Source organism: Bufo gargarizans, chromosome 2 (genome assembly GCF_014858855.1).
Source record: "Bufo gargarizans isolate SCDJY-AF-19 chromosome 2, ASM1485885v1, whole genome shotgun sequence".
Lineage (NCBI taxonomy): Eukaryota > Metazoa > Chordata > Amphibia > Anura > Bufonidae > Bufo > Bufo gargarizans.
The window spans coordinates 507238215-507262610 of record NC_058081.1 but is presented as its reverse complement, the minus strand read 5'-3'; the positions used below and the strand labels follow the sequence as shown (position 1 = coordinate 507262610).

The window sequence follows — 24396 nt, the reverse complement described above, 5'->3', positions numbered from 1 at the left end:
AGGAGAGCATCGGCGCATGAAGTGCTCCGATGTTCACGTCAGGGGGGCTGCCGGGGTGGAAATGGAGGGATGTCCGGGTTTAGCTCTGAACCCGGACAACCCCTTTAAAGGGATTCTGTCACCAGGTTTCACCCCCTCCAGATAAAAATATGGTTATGTTCAGGGAGCTTTAACCATTCCTAATGTGGTCTTATAAATGTAATCTGTAGGCTCATTTTGCTAAAAACACGCTATTACTAACCTGTCATTCATAAAAATAAGGTGCCCAAGGGGATGTAAATGGCTCCAAGCTGCCGCCCACACCTGCCGCAGTTCGTGCCCAGCTCCGCCTTTCCCGACTTCAGCGCCGCCTCATAATCTTCTGTGACGTCTCCCGCTCTCCCTCCCTCCCCCCTCCTCCTGCTGTAAGATCGCTGTGACGCCTCCCCCCTCCTCCTGCTGTAAGATCGCTGTGATGCCTCCCCCCTTCTCCTGCTGTAAGATCGCTGTGACGCCTCCCCCCTCCTCCTGCTAAATTCTGAAGTAAACCTCCCCTTGTGTGTTTTAGTGTTTTTCTCTGCTGTGCTTGTAACTGCATTTTTTTACAAGTTTGTAGTGCAATATAAAACAACACACAAAGTGTTTTAGCAGAATTTTTTTCTGGCATCTTACCCACAGTTAAGTAGGGTAGATAGATAAAAAATATTCCTAATTTATCTCAATTATTTACAAAATATTATAATTCTGCTAAGACTTGAACTGTTTACTACATTTACATTAGTGGATTCCAAAATCTGAGAAGATTTCCAGGTAACAAAGACAGAGCTGTGTTTTGGTTATTTATGATAGAATAACATTTTATAAGGTGAAATGAATAATTGGATTCTAGAATGTATAAAATATGTTTTGGAATAAAGAAGATGAGAAACAGCTGGATATGAGATAGAGCTAAGTGGCATCATCTTCTCGTATTTTACTACATAACCAATTGTAATGTAGAACTTTGTGGCACTCTGCCAATATACGTTTGGAGTCGGGTTCCCACCCCTCATATAATAATGAAGAAAACTCCAGCAGTTATTGCAAACAGGTGAATTGTTTATTTGAAGTGCGGCCTTTACATACAGTAACGTTTTGGCCGGACATGGCCTTTATCAAACTGTTGCCGCTTTTAAGAAGATGGGGAAGTATGATGGAAAGCTGAGCTCAATCAACAATGATGGCACGGGTAGGTGAATGCGTGCATTTCCATCATACTTCGCCGTCTTCTTAAAGGGAACCTGTCACCGGGATTTTGTGTATAGAGCTGAGGACATGGGTTACTAGATGGCCGCTAGCACATCCACAATATACAGTCCCCGTAGCTCTGTGTGCTTTTATTGTGTAAAAAAAACGATTTGATACATATACAAATTAACCTGAGATGAGTCCTGTCCCTGAGATGAGTCCTGTACCTGAGATGAGTCCTGTACCTGAGATGAGTCCTGTACGTGAGATGAGTCCTGTACCTGAGATGAGTCCTGTACATGAGATGAGTCCTGTACATGAGATGAGTCCTGTACATGAGATGAGTCCTGTACGTGAGATGAGTCCTGTACCTGAGATGAGTCCTGTACATGAGATGAGTCCTGTACATGAGATGAGTCCTGTCCCTGAGATGAGTCCTGTACGTGAGATGAGTCCTGTACCTGAGATGAGTCCTGTACATGAGATGAGTCCTGTACATGAGATGAGTCCTATCCCTGAGATTAGTCCTGTACGTGAGATGAGTCCTGTCCCTGAGATGAGTCCTGTACCTGAGATGAGTCCTGTACCTGAGATGAGTCAGGGACAGGACTCATCTCAGGTTGATTTGCATATGTATTAAATAGTTTTTTTTACACAATAAAAGCACACAGAGCTATGGGGACTGGGTACTGCGGATGTGCTAGCGGTGATCTAGCAACCCATGTCCTCAGCTCTATACACAAAATCCCGGTGACAGGTTCCCTTTAAAAGCGGCAACAGTTTCATAAAGGCCGAAAGGTTACTGTATGTAAAGGCTGCACTTCAAATAAATGATTCACCTGTTTGCAACATAACTGCTGGAGTTTTCTTCATTATTACTACGTGAGCAGTCAGTAGACTTTCCATTCAGAAGCTTAGATAAGCTGGTTGATTATCACTGAGACCACTGTAAAAATGTCCATAATTGTCACCTAGAGAATAATAGTTCCATACTGTGTTAAAATAATAGCACTATATAGTGCCAAATAGTACCATAATACTGCCCCAGAGCACCTTCATAACTGCTACAGTGACTACATAATAGTGCAAAACACTCCCCAAATAGTAGTCATAGGAAATGCAAAGCCTTACCGTTCTGTCTGTAGTGTCACTTTGGAAGGTTCCACATTGGGGTTCTCCCACTCCATCTGCGGGCAGTGCATGAAGTAACAGAGGGTATACAGGGCCTCTGGCTCCCAATACAGAGGTCCTTGCTTGCTGTGCATTGGGGTGCCATTACCATGCTGCTTTATATTGAGTGGCTGCAGATGATGCATTGCTCGAGATACTAGGTCACCTGTTGAGAAAGAAAACATGTATTTGCTAAAACATCTTATCCAGAATAATGAAAAGTCAGTCATTTACTCAAGTGTGTCCTCCAGAAAAACATGCTATAATATGAACATGTCTGCTATTGGGCCCATGGTAGAAGGGAACCCAGCACGGATATGCTTCCCCTGCTTTCCATGATAGTGACATAGTGACTACTTGTGGCTGCCATTAGGGTGTACTTACTGTATATAGGAGCTCTTTTTGTGGTATCCATCACCATTTGATGAGTAATTTGAATGGTCAAGAGAAGCTCACTCAATCTTTGATCTTACAAACTTATAAAGCAGTATGATTTTACCAGTGGTGACAATTGATGTAATACTGCTATTACTGTCCCCAACAGATAAAACTGTGTGAAAATACTGCCCAACATCCTTTCAAATAAAAAAAATACATATAATTTGTTGCAGCGCCGTAGCTACCATGGAAGCAGGGGAAGTGGATGCTGTGGAGGCCAAACTCAGGAAGAGACCGGGGGAGTACAAGTGGATTCATTTTCAGCGCCCAGAGAAGAGTGAGTATAGTGCTCTAAGTCCTAGCACTGGTATTACTCACCACTCCCTGGTCTTCTTCTCAGGGTGCCTGAACTGAATTAAGTCCTGACAGCACACAGCTTCAAGACAGGATGTAGTGTGCATAGGAGCGCACTATGACCTGACGCTGTGCGCAGGGGTGGCCCATTCAAAAATTTGCTGTGGGGCCCAATCAGTTCTAGTTACGCCAGTGATATGTTGTGAGATAGCTTACATGTATGTAAAGCTCATTCTGTGGATGTTCTTTGCTATATATTGTTTCCTTAGCCTGAAAAACATTTGTACTAAATCTTTTCTTCTGTTGATTATTTCTTGCTCTGTTACTATGGTAACAACTACTGTCTTCAGGTGTTCATCACTGTACTAGGAAAGCTTAAAACAGCACAAAATTGACTTTCTTTGTATTTCTTAAAAAGCTGTGCCTTTTTAGACAAGAATTTAGAAAATAAGTATGTTACTTCAAATCTGCCAACCAGGGATTTGTAAATGGTCCCTGGAGAAAATAGCAAAATTGGGAAGACCAATGCAGACCAGGATGTTTCTGTTACAAAAAATCTGAAGATAAATTTTAGGCGTATCATACACTATTCAGTCTCAGGGTCAAATTACAGAAATGTCCTCCCCCACCTTGGGGATCTAGGGAGTCACCACTACCCACCCTCTTGGCCCAGGTCAGTCCCTCTGATTCTCCCAGTCCAGCATTTTGTAATGATATCCCTAGTGGTTGCCATCGATTAAAGTAGTATATCTATAGGGCCTCCCTACCACTCAGGACACAGGCCCCACATGTGTCTCTTTCTCTTGTTGTAAGCCAATTACTGGCTTGACTAGCTCCACAGCTCCCAGAAACTAGTAGAGAGCACCATGTGCAAGTGAAGCTCATTCTGAATGGTAGAGGGCCAAATAGGGTATGGGTTTATAGATGGTTTGGGGTTCCACATGAAACGCATTCCAGTTTTGGATACACTGATCATAGACATTATGTCATATTTGTAGGGGGCCCTACCTCATTTGGCCCACATTTGGCAAACAAAGGTGGTCAGTAGTTGCCAAAAATAGTGAGGAAAGAACAGGTCAAGTGTGCATACTGCTCTCTCCATTAAGGTCTGAGGGAGTTATGAGACAATTCAAGAGTCATGTTCATATCAAGTTGTTAAAACTTGTGTTTGGGAAAGGTGTGTGTGTGATGTCAGAATCTGTTGATCATCAATGGGTTCTCCTTTAGGGAACAGCTTGTCCAGAAAGAACAGGCCCTTAGTAAGATACAGCACAATGATCCGTTTATACTTGAGCCCCTAGTTCTGACTGTTCAAGGTACTGAAAAGCTCTTGTTCTTTAAAAATAAAACGTTTAATGTTTAAGATACTTATGATAACCCTCTCATATTTATTGGAGGCAGACTGAGAATTTATTGTTCATATTCCCAAGAGACTCATTTCACAGCTTTTAGCACAAACCAGAAGAACAGATGGAAGGCAATGTTAACCCAAAATTACAGATGATAAGAACACCATAGGAATGCCTGGCTTCTTTACCTTCTTTTCTTAAAGTAGCTGAGTAACATGTGGTTCACAGATACAACAGTTCCTGTACGCAGCATCTACAGTACCTTGAAAAGGTGTTTATACCACTGGAACATTTCCACATTTTTTCACTTTACACCCACAAACTTCAGATGTATTTTATTTGGATTTTATGTGATAGATCAACACTAAGTAGCGCCTATCTATGAAGTGAAAAGAAAATGATACTTTGTTTTCCCAAAAATTTTATAAATAAAAATATGGAAAGTATGGCGTGCATTTGTATTCAGTTCCCCTGAATACTTTGTATGACCACCTTTCACTGCAATTACAGCTGCAAGTCTTTGGGGGTATGTCTCTAACAGTGGTGTACATAGATAAGCAAGGGCCCCATAGCAAGGATCAAACCAGGCCCCCCACACAGGACAGAAGGTTTCTGCCTAAACCCTTTTCAATGACCCTTGAGCCATTTTTCCACTGCCTGATTTGCTAAAAGTTGTTCCTTTAGAGGGTAGAGTCCTGACCAGGTTTTTACCTCCAGTAGCAGAGGAGATAATCAAAACTAAGACTGGGCCCCCTCTTGCCCTGGGCCCTATAGCAGTCACATGGTCTGCCGCTATGGTAGATACGCCCCTGGTCTCTACAAGCTTTGCACAACTAGAAGCTCACATCTTTGCCTATTCTTTGCAAATTAGCTCAAGCTCAGTCAGATTGGATGGAGTGCATCTGTGAACAACAATTTTCAAGTCTTGCCACAAATTCTCAATGGGATTTAGGTCTGGACTTTTGGCCATTCTAACACATGAATATGCTTTGATCTAAACCATTCAACTGCAGCTCTGGATGTATGTTTAGGGTCGTTGTCCTGCTGGAAGGTGAACCTCCACCCCAGTCTCAAGTCTTTTGCAGCCTCTAACAGGTTGTCCTCCAGGATTGCCCTGTATTTAGCTCCATTCTTCTACCCATCAACTCTGACCAGCTTCCCAGTCCCTGCTGATGGTGTGTTCAGGGTGATGTGCAGTGTTAGTTTTCCACCACATATAGTGTTTTGCATTTAGGCCAAAAAGTTAAACTTTGGTCTCAGAGCTCCTTCTTCCACATGTTTGCTGTATCACCTACATGGCTTGTGGCAAACTGTAAATTGGACTTCTTATGGCTTGCTTTCAAATAAGGCTTTGTTCTTTCCACTCTTTCAAAATGGCCAGATTCATGGAATACAGTACTTGTCCCGTGGACAGATACTCCCACCTCTGCAGCTCCTCCAGAGTGACCATTGTCCTCTTGGCTCTAATTAGTGCTCTCCATGCCTGGACCGTCAGTTAAGGTCTTGATAGGCTTGCAGTTGTGCCATGCTCCTTTCATTTTTGAATAATGGATTGAACAGTGCTTTGTGAAATATTCAGAGCTTGGGGTATTTTTTTTATAACCTAACCCTGCTTTACACTTTTCCACAATGTTATCCTTAACCTGTCTAGCGTGTTCCTTAGTTTTCATGATGCTGTTTGATCACTAATGTTCTCTAACAAACCTCTGAGGCCTTCACAGAATAGCTGTAGTTATACTGAAAATAAATGACACTTAGGTGGAATCTTATTATTAATAAGGTGAGGTCAATTGGTCACACTGGATTTTACTTAGAGGTATCAGAGTACACAAGGCTAAATACAAATGCACACCATACTTTTCAAATTTTTATTTATTAAAAATTTTGAAAACCATGTATCATTTTCTTTTCACTTCACACATACTTGAAAAAATCAGGGCCTAAAAGTGAAGAGTCAATCTCTGTGAAGAACCTGTCTGGGACCATTGATTATTGTAGATGCAAGTATTGAGCATGAGATTCAGCTAGCTGTTGGTAGATATATACAAATATAGTGGTTGTCCAAACCAGTCAATTTCTTTAATACCTACTGCAACCCGATAGTTAAAGGGGCTGCCCACTTTCTGGCTACTGTTGACCAGTGTGTAGGCAAGATGACAAGAGATGAGTGAAGTTTTAAGAAATGTAATTCTGCATCTTTAGCGAAGTTCAACAAGAAATTTGATTAGTTATAAATTAATTTGTCCTGAATTGCTATAAATCAGGTATACCCAGGCCACTCTGCCTTAGGGTATGGCCACATGGAGTGGCCGTACTGTGGACAGGTTGTGGCCATGCTGTGGTGAAGAACCGCGTGACCAATTAGCCCACCACAGCTGCCTTTCATTTAATAATGAAGACCACACTGTATAATCGGTCTTCACTGTTAATGGCCGCACGGCACCTTTAAACAGGGCTATACTTTCTGTTTCCTTTGTTTCCACATAATCTAATATTGAGAATATGTCATCAAGAACATCAAGCTCTCTCTGCATCTTGCTGACTTTTCTAGGACTTTAAAAGTATGATTTGGAAGAAGTAAAGCCAGCAAAACATGAGGATGGTCATTATTAAGACCTGGCCCCCCCTAAGGGTTGCAGACTGGATGGTATTGGTTGGCACGCTGGCCCAGGAATAATACAGGCTTCCATCTTATTGGTATTGAATTACATATCTTAGTTTATGGCTGATGTAGGAATAAGTAAATGTAGGAATAAATAAATTAATCTGACTCAGAATAAGTCTCTCTGCACTGTCCTTGCACTGTCCCTGTTTTCTCCAACTCCAATATTCTTCTATTAATAGTTTTCAGCAACACTGTCCTCAGCACATGAGAGCTTGTCACGTCTCTCTCTATGCTCAGCTCACAGGACAATGGTGAAGACCACTCAGGATAAGGGGTTTTATAGGGCTATGAAATCACAGGGGATGGCTATCTGCGGATTGGCTGGCTGTACGGCATTATGGGTGATCTGGCGTTCCCAGACTTGTCTCCTCTACACTTAGTTTCGCTTTGTAACACATGCAGCCGCCATTTTAGGAAAACCTTATTCGTTACTACCAAGCAGAGGAAATTCTGATTTGATGAGAAGTTTTTCGAAACTTTGGACCGAATTTAGCTTTGAATGCTTCATTTTGCTCAACACTAAAGATAACCATATGGCACTCAATAATGTAGCCTTTATTTATTCTCGGTGCAATTTGTTAGATTTCATAAGTTGTGTCCCCTTGTTGGTGAAATCTTCTGTGCTGTCCATATAAAGGTCCTGCCCACAAAATGGCCACTGATGGAGGGTCATGTGACCAGACAAATGACAACCTCCTCGATTCTAACAAACTCCACCTGCACTAAATTCCCAACAGTGCATGTGCAATGTATCTGAATGGAGGAAACCCAGTGATGTGTATTAGAATGGAGGCGTCAGAGTGATGTTTGGTCACATGCCCCTCCATCAGCGGCCATTTTATGGACAGGATCTCTGGGTGGACAGCACAAAAGACTTAGCCAACAATGGGGAATACCTTATAACATATAGAAAATGGTGCAGAATATCAACAAAGGTTATATTAGTAAGTGCTGTATAATTCCCTAATGGAGTATTTGGAAATGCGATGTGGAAATGAGGCAATCACATGCAATCCATTTAGAAATGTTTAGAATCCGTCAACAACAGTTAGCCGGCTCACTGGTAGTTTCCTTGTATTAACAGAAGATTTTTAATATATGTACTCAATAAAAATTATATCAAACAGTTAACAATGAGTAAACCAGCTCGGACCAAACTGGCAGACGAACCTAAATATTTTTAGGTTTGCGTCAGACGAATCCACTAAAATAGCACGTAGCGCCATTTTAGTGCACATGTCGGCCAGAAAAAAGCACTAGGGAGGAAGAAGGTTTCTCACATGACCCTGAGTAAAAGTGGGGGAAGGATTGCCCTGATTAGATTCCAGGCTGACGGACAGCCTGGATGAGCCAATCAGTGCTGCAGCAGGCAGAGAGGTGCCCTAGCAGAACCAGCAGAATGCCATACTGTGCTGGGTTGTTAACTAGGGTGTTTGGGTCTTACAGTGTCTGCTAGGAAAATATTCTTAGAGAGTCAGGGACAGTTAGAAATCAATCAGGGACACTCAGAAATTAATCAATCAATCAAGCGTATTGCCAGGGAGAGTGAAGGGAAAGGCTAGGATTCCATAGAATAATTGTGTCTGTTGTGTACAGTAGAGAGAAGCAGGGCAGCTGACAGACAGGAAGAGAGGAAGCAGGATCTGTGGCTGTGCCTGCTATCAGAAGTGCAGGTGCACCTCAGAAGCAGCTATCTGCAAGCAAATTCTTTTGTGAGATTCTATTTAGTTATTAAACACCAAAATATAGGACGAGTGCAGCCCCAGTAGAACTGACTACATAGCCAACATTAACTGGCAACTTAACTTGGAGCGGGGGGTGTATAGGAAGAGGGGGCCCTAGCTACATTTGAGAAACTTTGGGCTCCTTGGATCGATGCCTCTGGATTGGCATCCCGGGAACTTCAGAGATATCGTCTGGGCCTGGTGTGATTGGTATTACTGCTGTCACTTTGTACTTGTTATTGGCTCGGTGGTTGGCAGTCCTCTAGGTGGCTTGGTGTATACATTCCTCTTATTTGGTGGCAGCGAGCTGTGCCCAACACCCACCGAAACTATTGTTGTACAACCCTAATGTTAATTTCCTGTGTACTGGAGGGAGGTGCATATGTACTTAATATTGCTGTGATGGTGACGTCACAATATGGGACTGTGGTGAATGGAGAGCATTTTTTGGATATTTTGAGGGGGGGGGGGGAAGAAATTGGGTTTTGGCAGGTGGTTCCGTTTGGTTAATTTAGCAAAATGTTAATAAAAAAGATTTAATAAAAAAAAAGCACTCAAATATATATGTGATTACTGCAGCAAAACGCATGGTGTGGCAGCAATCTACCAGTGTAGATTAAGGTGAAATTTAGCTTCAAGCCTCAATAGCATGTTTTTTGTATATTAGTTTTTCACACGTTTGGAATTTAATTAAACCAGTATAAATATATATATATATATATATATATATATATATATATACTGTGTATATATATATATATATATATATATACTTACAAGACACAAGGTATACCTGTGTGTGCTAATAAGAAATTGAGCGTCAAGCCTCAATAGTGCGTTAATGTTAATTCCACAAGGTCGCAATTTAATTTTTTTAGGGGAGGGTTCAATTTAATAAGCTGCATATATACTGTACGTGATTACTGTAGCAATACCCAAGGGGTGGCAGCAAACTACTAGTGTGTATTAGGGTGAAATTTAACATCAAGCCTCAATCATCCGTTGTATTTAGTTTCCACATGGTTGAAATGTAAAAAAATATTGTTGGGGGGGGCCTAAATTTCTTTAAGCAGGATAAATGTACGTGTTGCATGCTGTGGCCTGCATCATGCCACTAATGCCTCTTAATCGGCAGTTTACGTGTATTCAGTTTCCACACAGTTGAAATTAAAACATTTTTGTGGGTGTTAAATTTCGTTATACATCCAGGATTACTGCATCAGTACCAACATTTTCTCACAGCTCAGGCAGATTCAGAATAAATAGACCTCATTTGGCCAGCATTGCCCAGTTTTGTCCACTGTTGCTGTCTGTCTGCCTACCATCATGATCTGTGCGGCTGCTGCTGCTGTATGCATCATGCCACTAATGCATCAATCGTCCATTTACATGTATTCAGTTTCTACATGGTTTAAATGTTATTTTTGGGGTGGGGTTAAATTTTATTTAGCAGCATACATATGTCATTTCTAAATCAATCCTGACATTTTCTCACATCCCCGGCTGTTTGCGATAAATACACATCACCTTGCTGGTTATGCCCCATCTTGCCACTGGTGCTGTCTGTCTGCCTACCACGTTTTGTACGGCTGCTGCTGCAGCCTGCATCATGCCACTTGCTAAAAATCACGCTCCCCCAAGCCACTTTTTTTATTTTATTTTTATCTCTGTGTGTGTTTAAACATCTTCTACCCCAGATAAGGTAAAATTTTTGGAAGCTTTGGAATATGAAAAAGCATAACACGTGTAGGCAATTTGTGCTTTTAAACACATTGTATGATAACACCGTCAAATGCGCGTCTACCCATAGCTATGTATGTCCGAGTCACTCAGACATCATTTACAATTGGGAGGGAAAAAATAAACATAAAGAGATAACAAGTTTTCCTAAAAAATATGAGTTCTTGGATGCTAGAGGGAGTTATATACCAACTTTCAGGGCAATTGGAGCAACTTCAGTTCGGCCCTGAACCAAATGTTTTAAAAAATTCGGCGAAATGGATCCGAAACTACATCAATAATCTCTCCCATGACTCATTTTGCATTGTTCAAGAAACACACATAGTAGAGCGAACAGTCTCCAAACAAACAATACAATGAATATTGACGTGAATACTTGATACTTACTCTAGCTGTCTCATTATATATAATACAGCTGTATAGGCAAGAGCTCTGCTAATCAGCAATCAAAGGGACCACATACTTTCAGTTTGTATTTTCTCATTTTATTGCTGTATGTGTATATGGTTTGTAATAAATGAATGTTTAATTAATTGCACCGTGAGCCAGCCACATTTCACATTCACTCAACACCTTTATGCAATTAAGTTGCAGGATTTTAACTGTAATGATTATTATTATGAATAGTGTATATACATTTTAGCTACTCAGGGTATACAGTATATACTGTGAAGTTGTAGAAATGTAATCTACTGCAAATTGATATATTTTGTTTAAAAGGGTTGTCCCACGAAAAATATTATACAGTTTTCAAACTAGCACCTAGATCTGAATCCTTTAGTAATTGCATGTAATTAAAAATTTAGCATAGCCACTGAGTTATTTCATAAACTGTATCTGGATAGCACCACCTGCTGTTTTTTTTTTTTTTGCTTATTTCTTTGACCTGCTCACTGAGAAGGCCGCACATGCTCAGTTTCATCCATCCACTGTCTCCTGAGCTGTGATAGGGAGAGCTGAGACACATCCCCTGAGCTGCAGTAGAAAATACACTCCCCTGAGCTGCAGTAGAAAAGACACTCCCCTGAGCTGCAGTAGAAAAGACACTCCCCTGAGCTGTCAGCTTGATATAAATCTAGCAGAACAATGAATGGGGAGATCTCTGGATTCATGTGAGGTACAGAGCTGGTTGTAGGTTTGTTAGAAAGAGGCTGCCATGTACTATATGATGTCTGATTTTCATTTTTTACCTTAATCATGGGATAACCCCTTTAAGTTAGGAGGATAACATATGGCAGTCTTTGACAGTGCCAAAAATACAAGGAATCACAGCCTAAAATAAAAGCAGATCACGGCACTCGTGATACATCAGTTGATTTATAGCGGACGTTTTCCTCAAGCTGCTATCTCAAAATATTTAATTGAGTGCGCAATATCTAACATATGGCTGCAATCATCTTCATGTCATTAATTATAAGCTTCAAGATATCAAATGTGGCTGATCACAGAGTTGGACACTGGGGTAACTAGGACACACCCAGTGCACATGTAATAACTCAAACAGGATTAGTTCATGAGAAGCTCCAGTTTCATAAATATAAAATTAGACAATACGAACAGGGCTTTGATTCTGAATGTCCTTTCCATCAATGCTCACCATGAGGCACAGATTCATACAGCCTTGTCAGAGGTTCCTCCTGTGCTCACTCCCTCCTCCAAGCCCATTCAGCTTACAATAATAAAACATCAATTCTAGCTGCTATAATATTGCCCCTATGAACAAGGCTGAGGTAGAACTGTTATATCTAGGCAAAATTTTGTTTCCCAAATTGTGGGGCAATAAAATGCATTCATCAGTCAGAAACCTCTGACACGTGCATCTGTTCAGAGAATGGGAGGAAACCAGAGAACCTGGAGAAAACTCATGCAGATATTGCCCTTTTTTAGATTTGAACCACAGTGCTGCAAGGCCATTTTGCTTCTTCACATAGTTCACAAAATCTATCATTCCACATTGTGAGAAATTTGTTACAGTAGAAAACATGGTTTTAACTTTTAAGTATTTATTGTGTTGAGCAGAAGTGTGGCCAAGTGAATTAAGGGAGGTTCTAAAAGCCAAAAACTGCTTTAAGGGAATGTGCCATGAGAAAATGACCAATTTAAAGGTTTTTTTATATTAAATATATATTTTCTAACTTAGTGATTGTTTTAATTTTCCATGTCACTACCTATGTTTGAAATAAATCCCTAAAATCCTGCCATTTTTCCATTGACCACTAGGCCAAAAATATGTCAAGACTTCCTGTTCTGCACAGGTAACTTTTCAGCATCCATCTCATCATCATAGGCAGAATTAGAATGTCAGATATCACCTCTGTATAGATTACATAGGATCCACCATTCACAACAGGAGATAACGCAGCTTATCTGCTTCTTCCTGACCTCTGCATAGGTTACAGACCATGGCCAGAAAAATCTCCTATAAAAGACAATGAGGTCCCCACTAGACTGTCTCTTGTGTCTATGGCCTATATAACTGCTGTCAAAGAACAAGAAGGGATAGATTCCTCATCTCCCTTGTACCAGAAAAATGCCATTAAAACATTGCAAGCTGTGTGTTTGTGACTTTTTAAATGCAACTTTTTGTGGGGAAAAAAGTTGCAAGTGACTCTTTTTATGCCACCCTTGCCACATTTCCCAAAGGGGATGTGGTAAAGGTGGGAAAGGGGCCCAACACCTGAGACAAACTTATCTTCATTTACACTAGCTTTCTGGAGCCAAAAATCTATGGCAGCTCAGAGCCTCATCTTCTGGCAACGCAAAGCATATCAAGTATCGGTATTGATAAATCTTCCCTGAATTCTTTACATATTTTTGTGAGAAAACTGCAGAATTTTAGGATATTTTTAAAATATAGATCATGACATTCCCCCCCAATTTTTTTTTAAAACACGCTAAGTTCTAAAAAAAAAATATGTTTAACATAAAAACTTGCTTTAAGCAATTTTATTTTTCTGATGACACATTCTGTTTAAATTAAATTACAGCATTTGCTGGATCTCCAGAACATCAGGGCCAGTTTTAGGAGGTGGCAAACTGGGCAAGTGCCAAGGTCAGTGGTTCCCAGAGAGCTCCCAAAAACAAGAGCAAAGCAGTATTATCTGGATATAAAACTGTAGTTTTATGTGTGACTTATTATGGTAGTAACAGGGGCGTTGCTAGGGTCTGAAAACATCCGGGGCACAAGCCCACTGTGTTGAAATTGCACATTAAAGGCATACTTAAAGGGGTGTTCTGGTTTACGCAAATGAAGTGCAGTATTGCAGACTGCAGTCATTATATAATACAACATTCGGTACTTTCCCAATGTTTTATTTCCTCACCACTGCAGAAATCTTTGCCTGGGCCCTTTAATATTAATGGGAGTGGACCTTGGGCAACCCCACAGATCATCCCCCCACCCACCTTGTACTTGTTCTGCTGATCCGCTACTCGCGGGCTGCGCGGGCATGAGTTCAGTCACTTCGGTGCACAATCCCATCCTGCGGCGCGTGATCCCACGAGACCTGTGACCTCCCCGCAGCAGGTCTCGCGGGATCACGCGCTGCAGGACAGGATTGCGCACCGGAGTGACTGAACTCATGCCCGCGCAGCCCGCGAGTAGCGGATCAGCGGAACAAGTACAAGGGGGGTGGGGGGGATGATCTGTGGTGGGTTGCCCATGTCCAATCAATATTTAAAGGTCCCTGGAATAGCCAAATAAATAAATAAATGCTACCAGGCCAGCATAACATTCGGGGCACTGGACAAAACATCCTGAGTAGTAGTATATATAGGCTCTATAGAGGAGAATTATTTGCATACTGTACATTTTTGGGCTGTATGTGGTAGTATTAACTTGGCACTCTATATTAGGGTCCATTCAGACGTCCGTAGTGTTTTGCAGTCCGCAAATTGTGGACCGCAAAACACTGACACTGCACATGGCAGGCACTATATAGAGCAGGGATGTCAAACTCGTGGCCCTCCAGCTGTTGCAAAACTACAACTCCCATCATGCCTGGGCATACTGCAGCTATCAGGGAATGCTGGGAGTTGTAGTTTTGCAACATCTGGAGGGCCATGATATAGAGGATTCCTATTCTTTTCTGCAGCTGCGGACAAGAATAGGACATGCTCAGTTTGTTTGCGGAGCCGCGGACCGGAAGTTTGGGGTCGCGGACCGGAAATGCAGATGCATCTTTTCCGACCCCATTAAAAATGAACGGGTCCGCACCCGTTCCACAATCTATAATGTCAAATAGGGAGCCCACCCAACTTTGCTTGTTGCCTAGGGCCTCATTTTCTATAAAATCGCACTTCACTACAACAGCTGTGTACAATACTCTTCCATTCTCATTGGTTTAAATATGTACTAAATTCGGGGCTCAGTACTTTCACTGGGTTTAGCTGTGTGAAGCGATGCAGAGGTATGCTTGAATAGAGCACTGTCTAATTGAATGCAGCTCCTCATCAGCTTACACCAACTTGAGAACGGTGGCCATTTCTCAACCAGAAAGTAATTGACAAGAAAACCTAATACTCTACTAATGCAATCTAGTTAATGTAAACAAGTCAACCGGTTCATAAAGCGAACATCGGCAATCATGGGGTAACCATGGAAACTGCAAGCGATATGTAGAGCTGTAACCTTATAATTCTACTCAATGAGGCCTCACACATGTGGCTTATTACTGATACGTATTGTATGGATACAGAACATGGCACCCATAGATCACTATATTCTACCGATTATATACGGAATGTGTAAGAAATCATGCCTTATTGTACAGAGGTATTTTCCAATACAAGCACTGCTTGTAGAGGAGAATATGGTGCCTTGTGGAGATATGCATATGGGTATTCATTCCCTCCATGTGCTTCCTTCATGGTGTGTACAGGTTCCCAAGTTCAATTTATTAAGGTATTTTATAATACAAGTCTATGACATGACTTTATTTTGAGCCACCCACTTGAAGTACACAACAGGAACCTCTGACATCAGAGCCAATGGCCCAAGAAGAAGATTTGGCCCGGATCAGAATTGGAAGGGTCATATATTCTAGACAATGGTGTGTTATTAGGGTGTTAGAGAGTGAGTGGTGATCGCTATGTCAATGGATGAGTGACCATGGTTCTGGAGCCTCAGTACAGGAGATGAGATTGTCAAACACTGCCAAGCACAAAATCATCTGGATCACTTGGACATTGGTAACTCCAGTGACATATACAGCCTTAGGCAGGAAAATGTGGGACAATCTGCCAAGGCCCTACGCACCACCACTTGGTCTAAGAAAGGACTAATTCTTAAAAGGGTTGTCCAATGAAAAAAAAAAGCACATTACCACAGCTGTATAAAATCCAGCACCTAGTCATGCAGTCTTGCCTTTAGAAACATTTGTGAAAGAATGGTTCCTTCTAAAGAGCTCACTGAATTCTACCATGGTCCTGTAATAGGATGCAACCACTGCAACAAGTCAGTTCATGAAATTGTCACAACCAGACATCTGAGAAGCTCTGACAGATGCCTTTCAGAACCTCCTCCTTGAGCTTTCTTTGTTTTGGTTTTCAGTTCATCTCGTTAGCCTCTCTCAGCTGTCATGTAGTTGGACTGATTGCATCCCTTTAAATTCCTCCCCATAATGCATTAGTGTGCGGTTTATACAACTTCCTGGAGTATGTGTGCATGCTGATCCTATTTCCCAGTCTTCTACAAGATAAGTGTTGTACATTCATTTGTGATTTTCTGTTTGCTGGATCCCAGGTGACCCTGACTCCCTCCGTGTCTAGTGTAGGGAGCCGGTGGTCGTGTCCCCTCACTATTGTAGGGTGTTCAGGTGTTATACAGTCGAGGTACGAGGATATGCGATCATCTACCATTGGGATGTTCGCATAGGCTGAGCAGTTAGGGAGAGTGTCTGGTCTTATGCAGGGGTCTCCCTTTTTGTTCCTTAGTTTTGGATCCAGTGAGTCACATATTCATTTTGTATTGTCTTGTTTCCTGTACACCTTCCGTGACAGAAATATCTTCCTTCCTAGATATTCCACAATCAACTATGAGTGGTATTATTACAAAGTGTAAGAGTTTAGGAACCAGAGCAACTCAGCCACAAAGTGGCACACCACGTGAATTAACAGAACGGGGTCGTCAAGTGCTGAGGTGCATAGTACATAAAAGTCATCAAGACCTCCTCTGGCATTAAATAGGTAGTCCATTTTAAATGGTTGTAAATAACAAAATAATAGATACTCAGCTCTTCTCTCCCCTTCTGCTTCATGTGATGTGCTCTGTCTGGTCTTCCCCACTGCCAGGGGAGAAGCTATAGGGGGTGCAGAGGTAGAAGTTTCTACCGGGCCCAGGAGCCTGAGGAGGCCCAAACACCCTTGTGCCGCATAAGAAGACACCGGTATTATAGAAAGTGCATGCTGGTCAAGTTATACCTCTGGCTGGAGGGAAGGGGTTAGGTCAAGAGTTTGGTGTGTGTGTGTGTGTGTGGGGGGGGGGGGGGGGTCGCATTTCAATGTTTGCCTCAGGCAGCCCGTAGGCTATGTGCTTTCCTGCCCCTGGCCACAACCTACTGAGGGAAGGGGGGTCCAAGCTGAACTCTTGCACCAGAACCCATGAGCATTTAAGCCATGTCCCTGCCCACTCCTGTATAATCATAATTTGAATTTAATAGAGACTGGATTAGAAAATATGTCAATGATCTATTAATGGGCTATATTCAGACGAGAAATGTAAAACTCGTCCGTGTTCTGGCTGATAAAAACGGACTTTTTATGGGGTCGTACGCAGATAATGTCTTTGTGCTATCCGTTTTTCTTGTGAATTCACTGGAATGGGTCTGAGTCTTGCATAAAAATTCGACTGAGGTGGTGCATGCTGCCATTTTCTCTGCATGGGCCAATGGTCAGTACGATAAATTGGAGATTTGAATTGTCCAATTGACTATAACGTACTAGTGTTCAATCCGCGTGCTGTCTGTTCTACACCCAGAAGTGAACATCGCTCGTCAGTAAGTCCTGACTCTGTACTTAGAGGAGTCTCCTAATTGGTTATTATTAGTACAAGTAAATGAGCATAAACCCAGTCTGCAAGTTTGAGAATCGGTGTCAACTGGTTGGCATTTTGCAGAGCAATAAAGCAAATAAAATAAAGTAGTAGACCATCTTCATGTAAGGACATTAATAAAATGTACATGATAACGTCTGGTGATGCAAATCCAGACTCCGCAGAGAAGGTCGGAACAGGTGACTTTTCTAAGAAGGAATATGAAGTATAAAGCATAGAACTAAACTCTAAGAAAAGAGAAGCAATAAATAAGGTGTGCCCAGGAGAGTGCCCAGGAGAGTGCCCAGATGATGCCAAAGAGTTCTCTGTGCTGTATTGCACAGCACACAATTAACTGATTAATTTCCAGAGGGATGTATGTAAGCAATTAACTCTCAGCCTGGAAAAGGGCAAGCAGCCAAACAACAAACGCGCTTCAGAAATGTTTACTATTGCCAAACCTTTGGCACTTGTTGTGGTGGTTCACCTTTGAACACAATTTTAATAAATATGGAATGAAACTACATAAAAGTTAAGCATTACGTATCTTGTAGTGATCCTAAGTTACTACCTATATCCTAAGTCCGTAATACTGCAGGCTACAAAGCGGAAATCTCGTACAATTCCTTGCTGGATCCACTTTTGTACAACTGGATGGTAATCCTGGGATGGTAATTTTCACCAGGTACTGCTACAGTAATTTGATATAGACAGAAACTGACTGTGCTACAGCATTAGGGGTGTGAACAAGCCTACCGACTGTTTCCAATAGTGAATGGAGAAAATCTATAGAGTGGCATCAGCTCTTGTTAAAGGGCTTTTTCAGTGCAACAAAAATTGGTGGTATCTGTTTTTAAAAACATAAAAGTAGTGAAAACTCCACGGATTCCCTGCCGTCAATGCATTCCTGTCTCCATTCCTGACTACTTCTGGTTCTTGCAGGAAATGCCTTGAAAAGCCTGCTCAGACAATCACTTACTGAGGCACTGCTGCAGCCAGCTACTGGATGAGAGGATAGCCAGGGGTAGAGAGCAGCAGGGACACAGGCAGGGTAAGAACACCAGTGGCAAAGAATCAGTGGCGGTTAGTGGCGCTATTTTTTTAACCCTTCTGACCCTTTGTCACCAATTTTAATTGCACCAAAAGCCATTTCATTCATTCATTGTCCTGAGTTCATAGAAAATATACAGATTTTAAAGAAATAGGGGATTATTTGCACCGCAATCTGTAACTTCTCCCCGCTCACTCCAAGTCTAAAAAAAGTGGGCGTGATGTGGTCGGAGAAGGGCCGATAGGTCCGTCTCATTCATCATTTTCTATGCCTGTTTTAGGCATAGAAAATGGTCTTACATTTAGAAGCGGCGATGGATCCGCTTAAGTTATGTAGAAGCTGGCATTTCTTCATAACTTCCACCGCCAGATATAGGGGTTATTAAGACCGGCGTTTAAACAGCCAGTCTTAATAAATGACCCCCATAGTGTATATGTGAGATATACATACTGTGCACCAATATTGTATATATCATGAAAATACCATCACACTTCACATCACACAGTCTGCTACTGGGAGTAGAGGTACACAACCCTGACCGAAAATTTCACCTATGTGTTTTTTTTTCTATGAGACCATTGTAGGAACATTTTTTTTTACAAATGGGGCCAATGCAGCAGTGGGGGAGCCAATGCAGCATTCAGCTTTTGAAGTCTTCCCAGAAGATATACTGTAGTACAGACGAGAGCGCCTCTGTATAAGAGAAATATCCATTGGCCTTGCTGTATCTATCCTTTGGGGGAAGAACCGTTGCCTACTGCTATAAATTCAGTGGCCTTCCACATATTTCATTGCCTGTCGGTGTAACTGTGTATGCACCCTCTAATTCTATATTCAGCTGTGATGCAGCCGCAGTCTCACATCCCCACAGCAGGACCAGTAAGCGTATGTGCCTGTATCTGCTATTTATTTCCCTGCAGAAAAGAAATGAGATTCAGCCAACAATCTCTGCAGTATTGAGCAAGATACAAGATCCGCACGAGCAGGGAGAAGCTGGAAGTCACGTCTTATAGAGGATTATGTGTAGAAATAAAAACAGATAGACGCCTGAACACAGGGACTGTAGAGCTTTGAGTCCTGCCAGAAAATAGAACTAGATTCAAGACCATACAATGACTATGAGGACCATAAGAGGGGTCCCTGGGACCTGCACTGGTTGATCCCATGAATTTGCTACAGGATGGTATGAACATGTGTAGGTCTCCACTGTCCAGAGAAAATGCACTGTTGCACATAAGTGGACTGGTAATTGGGCCAAGGGTCATGAAAAGAGTACAAATGGGACAAAAGATCATCCTGTGTCTGCCATCTGCTGTAAATGTACTTTACCCAGAAATCCCGGACATTAAAAAGGGATGACTGGCCAATACATTTTTTAAAGGCTCAGTGTGGCATAAAAATAAAAGAAGTCCCCCGCTGATCCCATTCTGACACTGCTTGTATCTGCTTTCTGGTCCCTCTTGACACATTGAAAATACCCGCGTAGCCTATCACTTAAACCAGTCTTAATAAATGTGCCCCTTAGTATAGCTACTGAGTTATTTAATTAAATATATCTGTATAGCGCCACCTGTTGTTTGTTTTTTCTTATTTCTTTGTCCTACTTACTGAGAAGGCCGCACGTGCTCAGTTTCATCCTTTACCTGACTCCTGAGCTGTGATAGGAAGAGAGCAACACAAGAAAGACATGCCCCTGAGAATAACACTTCCGTTGAGCTGACAGCTTGATATAAATCTAGCAGAGCAATGAATGGAGAGATATCTGGACCCATGTGAGGTATAGGTCTGGTTCTAGCTTTATTAGAAAGAGCTTGTCATATTCTATATGATGTCTGATTTTCATGTTTTGCATTAGTCACCGGATAACCCCTTTAACAGATTTGGGTTGCATCAGGTTGATGTTCTGTGGGTCTCTCAGGACATGCCATTAGTGTAGACAGTATATGTGGAATTGAAAACTTTTAGCATGTAAATTAAGCTAAATGGATGGATGGATAGATAGATAAATACCGTAGATAGATACTTTATTTTTTGGACTATAAGATGCACTTTTCCCTCCAAAACTGGGAAAATGGCAGTGTGTCTTATAGTCCGAATGCTGATGACTGCTTTCATTAGTATGCAGGAGGAGTTGAGGGCAGCGCTGCACCAGCTGTACTCATCCTTTCTTTCGGGCCCCACTCTGTACTGTGTCCTGACTCCGGACAGCATCAGGAAGGAGGTAGTGCACATAGGCACACTATGACCAGATGCTGTGTGACATCAGGCCACAGTGCAGCGTGGGCCAGAAGAAGACCAGTGAGCAGTGAGTCCTGAATCTGCAAAGTGGCAGTGCGGGCTGGGGCAAGCGAGGTAAGATTTTTTTTTTTTTATGTCTGATCTGAGGTCTGATAGCGGTCTGACCTAAGGCTGATAGGGCTATTATCTGAGGTCTCATGGGAGTCTTATCTGAGGCTGATGGGGTCTGATCTGAGACTTGCAGGAGTCTGATCTGAAGCTGATGGGGGTCTGATCTGTGGCTGAATGGGGTCTGATCTGCGGCTGATGGGGATCTGCGGCTGATGGGGATCTGATCTCAAGCTGATGGGGGTCTGATCTCAAGCTGATGGAGGTCTGATCTGAGGCTGATTGGGGTCTGATCTGAGGCTGATGGAGGTGTAATCTGAGGCTAATGGTGCTTGGGGATCTGATGAGGGTCTGATATAAGGTTTTATTAAGTATGGGGGTCTGATGAGTATTGGGAGTCTGATCTGAGGTCTGATGAAAAATATTTTTTTCTTATTTTCCTCCTCTAAATCCTAGGTGTGCCTCATAGTTTGGTGCATCTTATAGTCCAAAAAATATGGAAGATACAGATGAGATAGATAGATAGATAGATAGATAGAATATATTTTAATAAAATATTGTAGGTGTTCTTAATTAAACTTTGATGCTTTTGCACTTCTACAGTAAGTGGAGTTTTAATAGATACTGCATCTTGAATAGACATCCCATTTATTCATTTCAATTTCATTCTGCTCCAGACTGGAGGTAATGATATATGTGAAGTGGAATGTTCTCAATTTAATGTGCATGATACTACAGTCAATACCTTGACAGGTCCTGTCAGACACAAGTTATTTTGAGAGGCGACGCTGCGGCAGTATTCTGATCATGGTCAATCACAGAGCCATTTTGTGATGTTGGAAGCAGCCAGCTCTGATTTTACAGCAGATGAGAGGACAAGTGACTGCAGAGATCACGGCACAACTCAGGATCGTACAATTCCTCCAACATCTCTTTTCTCATATTAATATAGATGCTTTGAGATGCTGCTGGCATGGCAGATATTTACTTCCAGGCTCACCTCTTGAGAACCTTCTTGTATGCATTATGTAATTGGATATATAGCAATTTCCTAATCTATACATGTAATGTATTATTATTATATAACAGAGCTGAGCAGCCTTCAATCTTCCTATGATTTCCCTGCCAGCCCAACTAGAAAATATGGATTATACAGAGGACGGGTCAGGATCAAACCCCCCCCCCCCCCTTCCTCCACTCTGATCCAGATCAGAGAGCTGTTATTGAGCAACTGCTTGCTGTGTTGGACCTGGTCCAGTCTTGTATTGTATTTAAATGTCAACATGTAATACTACACTATGCCTGTAGTGGGCGCTGCACAGGAATTGAGCAGCTGGTGAGAACTTCACAATCAGCTATTTGTTCAAGATCTATTAAAGGGGTTCTCAGGGAATGATTTAGAATGACCGCCAGCAACCTGTCCTAGAACCTGAGCAGGACTGGTTGCCTCCACTTCCAGAACTGCCTGGGGAAGTGAGGGGCAGGGCCTCACTACACACTATGCTCTGGCACTTGCATACACTGCATATTGTAGAGTTTCCCTATCAGACTGCTCAATGATGATGGCATATAATAGACAGGATCACATCATTACCATCTATTGTAGAGCAGTGTAGTGTTTAGTGAGACCAGGTCCCTCCACCCCTCCCCTAGGCAGCTCTACAAGTGTTGGCAAGCAGTCCTTCTCACATTCTAGGACAGGTTGCTGGTGGCCATTTTAAATCATTCCCAGAAAATCTCTTTTAGGTTAACCCATGGACATTAGCTTGCTATGATCACACAAGCCCTTAATAAAAAATTCTGCATTCAACCGCATTTGGTTGACAATCAATATGGCCACCATTACAGCTCTTATATGGAGTTGTCAGTCACTTTTTAAATGTGTTATTATATAATTAGGCAGATTTAACACGCACGAAAAATCAACTTTCCACCAAATAGGTATAACTTAGATTTATAATTCATTAGGAAAGTCTTCAGACCCTTTCCCTTTTTTTACATTTTATGCTGTGGTCTTGTGCGTTTAAAAAAAAAAAAAAAAAAGGTTTCCCTCATCAATCTGCATTCAATACCCCATAATGTAAACAGAATTTTATAGATGTTTCAAATTCATTAAAAATAAAAAAATAAAACTTTGCATGGACATCAGTATTCAGACCTTGCTATTGCTATGACACTCGAAATTTAACTCTGGGAAACTCCAGTTTCTCTTGATCATATTTGAGATGTTTCCACACCTTGATTGGAGTCCGTCTGTGGTAAATTCAGTTAATTGAACATTATTTGGAAAGACACACCCCTGTCTATATAAGGTCTCACAGCTAACAATGCATATCAGAGCAAAAACCAAGCCATGAAAAGGAAAGAACTACCTGTAATGATCAGAGACAGGATTGTGTACATGCCTGGACCTGGAGAACGGTACAAAAACATTTTTGATGCACTCAAAGTTTCCAAGAGCACAGTAGCCTCCATAAATCTTAAATTGAAGTAGCTTAGAACAGAGAGGACTTCTGGATTCCTAGAGCTCGCCGTCCCACCAAACTAACTAACACAAGAAGGTCTTGGTAAGAGAAGTGACCAAGAACCCAATGGTCAATTTGGCTGACTTCCAAAGATTCTGTGTGCAGATGGGACAAACTTCCAAAGGGTCAACTATCACTGCAGCACTCCACCAATCTGGGCTTTATGGCAGAGTGGCCAGAAAGAAGTCTTTCCTCAGTAGAAGGCCCACCTGGAGATTGCAAAGCACCTAAAAGACTTTCAGACTGTGAAAAACAAGATTCTCTGGTCTAATGAAACCAAGATTGAACTTTTTGGCCTCTGTTCTAAGTGTCATGCCTGGAGGAAACCAGGCACGGTTCATCACCTGCCCAATATCATCCATAGAGTAAAGCATGGTGGCAGCAGCATCATGCTGTCGGTGTGTTTTTATGTGGCTGGGACAAGGAGTCTGGTCAGGGTTGAGGGAAAGCTGAAAGGAGCAAAGCACAGAGATATTCTTAAAGAAAACCTGATCAAGAGTGCTCTGAACCTCAGACTGGGCCTAAGGTTTACCTTCCAACAAGACAATGACACTGTGCACACAGCCAATAAAACACATAAGTGGCTTAGGGATAACTTTATGAATGTCTTTGAGTGGCCTAGCCAGAGCCCTGACGTGTCCTTAATCGAATATCTCAGGAGAGATCTGAAAATAGCTGTCCATCGATGGTCCCAAATCCAACCTGACAGAACTTGAGAGGATCTGCAGAGAACAATGGCAGAAAAGTGAAAAGGGTCTGAAGACTTTCCGAATGCACGGTATAAGATATAATATAATTATACCTTGTATGGTAGCGCAACTGTTCATCAAGAGCTTCATGGATTAGGTTTCCAAGACT

The 24396-nt window shown here is 41.9% G+C and overlaps 1 protein-coding gene across 2 annotated transcripts in view; it reads right to left on the bottom strand.

The window, feature by feature from the left end:
• BTBD11 (BTB domain containing 11) overlaps window positions 1-24396 on the bottom strand; it is a 199944-nt gene that overhangs the window by 64701 nt on the left and 110847 nt on the right. For both annotated transcript variants that reach the window (XM_044281276.1, XM_044281277.1), the window contains one exon: window positions 2338-2542. In XM_044281276.1, the coding sequence (XP_044137211.1) occupies window positions 2338-2542 (205 nt within the window). The remainder of the gene's footprint in view (window positions 1-2337; window positions 2543-24396) is intronic.